General features: G+C 44.7%; 1 protein-coding gene across 2 annotated transcripts in view; it reads left to right on the forward strand.

Annotated features, from left to right (window-relative positions):
* camta2 (calmodulin binding transcription activator 2) overlaps positions 1 to 4,142 on the forward strand; it is a 142,564-nt gene extending 138,422 nt beyond the window's left edge. For both annotated transcript variants that reach the window (XM_062957599.1, XM_062957600.1), the window contains one exon: positions 1,579 to 4,142. In XM_062957599.1, coding sequence (XP_062813669.1) covers positions 1,579 to 1,645 — 67 coding nt within the window. In that variant the 3' untranslated portion in view covers positions 1,646 to 4,142. The remainder of the gene's footprint in view (positions 1 to 1,578) is intronic.
* Positions 4,143 to 6,179: the final 2,037 nt, after the last annotated feature.

Here is a 6,179-nt window from a genome sequence, read left to right on the forward strand (position 1 = left end):
GTTCTCAGAGACTCGTAGTAAGACATACGATCACAAAGATAAGCCGGATCGGAACCATCTAAGGCTTTATAGCTGTGCCCGGCCACGCGTTGCTGTGGCGAAGTATGGTGGAAGGGCCTTGAGTCTACACTGCCATATAATCCAGTGCAAATTAGATAATCTGTGGAAGAGGCCTAAGTGAGGCCTAAATCTGCCTGTCCCCTAACTGAACCCTGGCTGTCCCTTGGCTGAGTTGGTTGCTAGGAGACCAAGTGGGCAGAGATTAGCCCTCTAAACTGGCAGCAATTGGATAAAAACAATTATTGCTCTCCCTCTAATTAGGACTTTATTTTTCTTTTCTTTTTGTTGTATCAACCTAGAGGCGTGGATGATGGGTTGTGTTGTCAAATTTCGAGGTAGGGAGGCCTGTAGTTTTGTTGTTTTGTTGGTCGCCGCGATGCCATCACTCATTTATATATATAGATAAACCAGCACCTTGAATTGGGACTGGAAACTTATCGTCAGCCAGTGGAGCTGTTTTAATAAGATGGTTATCCGCTCTCTATAATTCTCTCCCGTTAACAACCTGGCTGCCGACTGTTGTACAAGTTGAAGTTTCCGGGCTGTCTTCAAGGGTAGCCCCACGTAGAGTGCGTTGCAGTAGTCCAATCTGGAAGTAACTAAGGCGTGGTCTACCGTGGCCAAATCAGACCTAGTTAATATTTAATATTTCTGAAGGGTCGTGCCTTTCCAAAGATCATATTTTCTCCAAAAGGTTACGGAGATTTCCATTTTCCCAAAGCAAACAGAATCATAGATTAATGAATTAGTAGAGGAGGCTTGAAGAGGGTTGTCATTCACAGCATTAACAGCCTTAAAACGCTGTGGTAAGTCAATGAAAACTGCTTTACTTCAGCAAAACCATAAAGTACAGCACACTCAGTGGAATAATGCAAATGGAAGCAAGGAAGTCTTAGGGTAAACACAGTTCTTAGTCTCTGATAAATTCCCAAATCAAGTAGCAGTTCAACTTCAGACAAAGAAACTGCAATAAATAATTAGGAGCCGTTTCCCAGCTGCAGACTCGAAGCAGGCACAAGGGTAGCGAAGGCTTAGGCTTTAGAGTCAGTTTGTTACCAGCAAGAGCTGGCTGCACCTACTTCTGATTTATAGCCCTGAGTCCCCTCACAGCTGCTAGGGCGGTTAATAATAATAATAATAAAACTTTATTTATACCCCGCCACCATCTCCCCAACGGGGACTCGGGGCGGCTTACATGGGGCCATGCCCAAGACAATACAATAAACCATAACATAATACAATTAAATAATACATTACATAAAATAAACAGTACAACATAAGATCAAAACAGCAATATAACACGAGCGGTTCCCAATTACTCAGCTGCATTCTTGAAGCCATTCTCTCTGCTCTGTTTCCTTTCGCCTTTCCTGAAATGTGGGCACTTGCAAAATCTCCTCCTCAGATTCTGACTCATGAATACTTTCTTGCTCCCCTTCCTCTTCTGAAGAAGAGGAATCCCTAACACAGCATGACTTCCATTCTTTAATGAGAATGTTTTTCTCCCCACTCTCGCAGGATGAAGGAGCTGAAGCAGCGGCAGGAAGTGGACCCCCCCTCACAGAAGAGAGGCCTGGCCACTTAGGCGGAAGAGACGAAGACGACGGGACGAGGACCCTTCGGTGGCATCCTCACCCCAGCCAAGACCCCCCCCCCCATGGAACGTAACTACGGGGGGCTGTGTGTGTCTCCCCATTTCAAGGACGGTGCAATAGAGACTTCGAGGAGGGTCTCCTCTTGGTTTCCTCCACGTTTGGATTGAGCCCCCTCCTCTCCCGACGGCCCCCTCCCCAAATCGCCATGCACGCTTCGCCTTATATCTGTGCCAAGCCTTCTTCACCCCTTTTCCCTGTCTCCCTATTTCCCAATATTGGGGGGGGGGGGTTATGGATGCATTTGGGGGGTCCGACACTCAGTACATATTGGGGAGGGGGTCCCACTTGTTGTTCCCCTCCTTTCACTCCACTTTGGAGATTCTTGAAAGTAGAAATCTCCAGAATCCTTTGGGAATAAGCAGACATCTTTAAAAGTAACCGTTGGTTTACTCATAAACTTCATGTACTCAGCATAGAGGAAGTTTGCTTCAACTAACTTCCAAACCAGGCATGGGAAAACTTGGGCCCTCCAGGTGTTTTGGACTCCAACTCCCACAATTCCTAGCAGCCGGTAGGCTGCTAGGAATTGTGGGAGTTGGAGTCCAAAACACCTGGAGGGCCCAAGTTTGCCCATGCATGGTAAACTACTATTTTTACTGAAGTCTCAAAGTTTCGAAAACTGAGTCTGAGTCCTGAACAAGCCCAGATCTGATCACATGGTCCGCAGCCCCTACCACAACATAGAGTTAAGGAAAACCTCCAACCAATACACAGTATAGTAAACAATCTGAAAAACAAATAACTAGTGGAGTTTACTCATAAACTTCATGTACTTAGCATAGAGGAAGTTTGCTTCAACTAACTTCCAAACCAGGTTTTGGCAAACTTGGGCCCTCTGGGTGTTTTGGACTACAACTCCCACAATTCCTAGCAGCCTACCGGCAGGTTTGCCCATGCATGTTCTAAACTATACTGTTTTTACTGAAGTCTCTAAGTTTCAAAAATGGAGTCTGAGTACTGAATAAGCCCAGATCTGAAAACAACATAGAGTTAAGAAAAACTTCCAACCAATACACACATACACAATATAGTAAACAATCTGAATTATATACATAAGACCTACCTAGTAGAGGAGGCTTGTAAAGCATACTGTTTCGAAAATGGAGTCTGAGTCCTGAACAAGCCCAGATCTGATCACAGTATAGAGTTAAGAAAAACTTCCAGCCAATGCACATGTATACAATATAGTAAACAATCTGAATTACATACATAAGACATATCTAGTGGAGATGGTTTGAAAACCATACCTTTTCGAAAATGGAGTCTGAGTCCTGAACGAGCCCAGATCTGATCACATCGTCACATCACAGTCCAGCCCACAACATAGAGTTAAGGAAAACTTCCAACCAAAACACACATCTACAGTATAGTAAACAATCTGAATTATATAAGTAGTGGAGTTTACTCATAAACTTCATGTACTCAGCACAGAGGAACTTGGCTTCAACTAACTTCCAAACCAGGCCTGGGCAAACGTGGGCCCTCCGGGTATTTTGGACTCCATCTCCCACAATTCCTAGCAGCCTACTGGCTGCTAGGAATTGTGGGGGTCGGAGTCCAAAACACCCAGAGGGCCCAAGTTTGCCCATGCCTGTTTTAAACTTTACTGTTTTTACTGAAGTCTCTAAGTTTCGAAAATGGAGTCTGAGTCCTGAACGAGCCCAGATCTGATCACAACATAGAGTTAAGAAAAACTTCCAACTAATGTGCACATATACAGTATAGTAAACAATCTGAATTATATACATAAGACCTATCTAGTGGAGGAAGCTTGAAAAGCATACTGTTTCGAAAATGGAGTCTGAGTCCTGAACAAGCCCAGATCTGATCACAACATAGAGTTAAATACTTCCAACCAATGTGCACATCTATAATATAGTAAAAAATCTGAATTATATACATGAGGCTTGGAGAAGGTTGCTATTTCCAACAAAAGACCCCCCCCCCAAAAAAAATATCTCTCTTGTGATGCACTTTTGATGAATCTCCCCCTCCCCATCTCTTCCTATCCCCCTCCCCAATTTCCCACTAATGTATATAATCCAAGGGGTCTTTCAAGACAGGAAGAACTCCAAATTGGGGGGATTTCTGGGTGAGGGTCTCCCCATCTCCGGACTGCAACCCCCCCCCCCCAATGTAAATACTTGTAAGATACGGACAAAGGAAAGCTATACTTCAGAATCTATTTAAAGAGGAAAGGAGGGTGGGTTTATGGGGTGGGGGGATTTGTGGGTCGGGGGTCCAGGAACGCATGGGTTTATAATTTTTTTGGGGGGGGGGTATCCATCTTCTTTGCCTTCGTCATCGTGGAAGCCCTTTGACCCCCCTCCCTGTTCCGGACGTTTCTACGTATTTTATTCGCATGGAATCTCTTCTTTGGTTTGTACAAATTTGCATTAAAGGAGCAAAGACCCTTCCCTCCCGGAAGACGAAAGCGGTCCCGGTTATTTGGAGGACGAGGGGAGGGGTCTGGGGACGATGGGGTGGGCAGTGTTGTGGTCTGAATATATGTGCAGACTGTCGATGGGGTGAGACCCTGGTTGCCGTGCAGAGTGGGTTCCAAAAATCATCATCCCGGTCTCACCTCCTTCTCCAGGCTGCCTTCCCATGCGGAGAATCAGCACTGGTCAACAAAAACTCCAGCAGTCGAAGGGTCAGTTGAAATCCAACTGTTCTTTAACTTTATTTACATCACTATTTACAGTTACAGTCATTCACAATAAATCCCAGACACATGGCTGTGTCTCCTCGGCTACAGAGCAAAGCATTCATCGTCCATCTCCAGTGAATGCTCACGCCGAACACACATGACACTCCCCTGCATTCCACAGATCATGAAGGAAGTGTCAGGGGATGATGGGTAGCAGAGTGTAATCCAAAAATTCACCATCCCGGTGTCACCTCCTTCTCCAGACTGTCTCCCCGTGTGGAAAAACAGCACTGGACAAACACACTCCAGCAGACGAGGGTTCGGTTGGAAAATCCAACGGCAATAAATCTTTATTTACATGACTATATATAAATAGAGCAAATCAGTCCTTTCTCCATGAGTGCTCTTGCCGAAGCAAACACATGCGCACACACTGCACTCTGAAGACACTCCTCTGCATTCCACAGACCAAGAAGAAAGTCCCGGTCAAAACAAACTTGACCCTATTGGTCCTGTGATACGTCAATCATAGCAGGCTCTCATTAACTCCATAACTACTGGAATGCCTTGCCGAAAACTAACACATAAGACATTTCTAATAATCCAGATTGATTTTAACATTTCACAATACACGATACCCTGACAGGAAGTCCCGGTCAAACAGACTTGACCCCATTGGTCCTGTGATACATCAATCAAAGCAGGTTCTTATTAACTCCATAGCTACTGAAATGCCTTGCCGAGAATCACACAGAAGGCATTTCTAACAGCCTAGATTGATGTTAACATTTCACACAATTCACAATACCCTGACACAGACCTGCTGGACATTAGCCCGTTGAATGTTCCAAAATGAGCAGCACAAGAGGAAGAAATGCACAACTCTAATGTTCCTCTTGTGCAGCAGAGTCCATGGTTGGAAGTGATGGGAGTTGTAGTACAGCCTGAAGCAGCAGAATCACCTAGTTTAAAAAGCGCATGGGTTGCTTTTAAAGTTTCTTTTAAAGTTGTAGCCCTACGATTCCCATAATCCCTTCAGTTGTGGAACTGCAATATCCATCATCCCTGGGATTTCTTTCAAAGTTGTGGCATTACAACTCCCATCATCCCTAGGATTTCTTTCAAAGTTGTGGCACTACAACTCCCATCATCCCTGGGATTTCTTTCAAAGTTGTGGCACTACAATTCCCATCATCCCTGGGATTTCTTTCATAGTTGTGGCACTACAACTCCCATCATCATTGGGGTTTATTTCAAAGTCATGGCACTACAATTTCCATCATCCCTGAATTTCTTTCATAGTTGTGGCACTACAAGTCCCATCATCCCTGGGATTTCTGTCAAAGTTGTGGCATACAATTCCTATCGTTCCAGGGCTTGCTTTCAAAGTTGTGGCACTACAACTCCCATCATCATTGTGGTTTATTTCAAAGTTGCGGCACTACAATTCCCATCATCCTCGAGGTTTCTTTCAAAGTTGTGGCACTACAATTCCCATCATCCTCGAGGTTTCTTTCAAAGTTGTGGCACTACAATTCCCATCATCCTCGAGGTTTCTTTCAAAGTTGTGGCACTACAACTCCCATCATCCTCGAGGTTTCTTTCAAAGTTGTGGCACTACAATTCCCATCATCCTCGAGGTTTCTTTCAAAGTTGTGGCACTACAATTCCCATCATCCTCGAGGTTTATTTCAAAGTTGCGGCACTACAATTCCCATCATCCTCGAGGTTTCTTTCAAAGTTGTGGCACTACAATTCCCATCATCCTCGAGGTTTCTTTCAAAGTTGTGGCACTACAATTCCCATCATCCTCG

Source organism: Anolis carolinensis, chromosome 6, assembly GCF_035594765.1.
Source record: "Anolis carolinensis isolate JA03-04 chromosome 6, rAnoCar3.1.pri, whole genome shotgun sequence".
Taxonomy (NCBI): domain Eukaryota; kingdom Metazoa; phylum Chordata; class Lepidosauria; order Squamata; family Dactyloidae; genus Anolis; species Anolis carolinensis.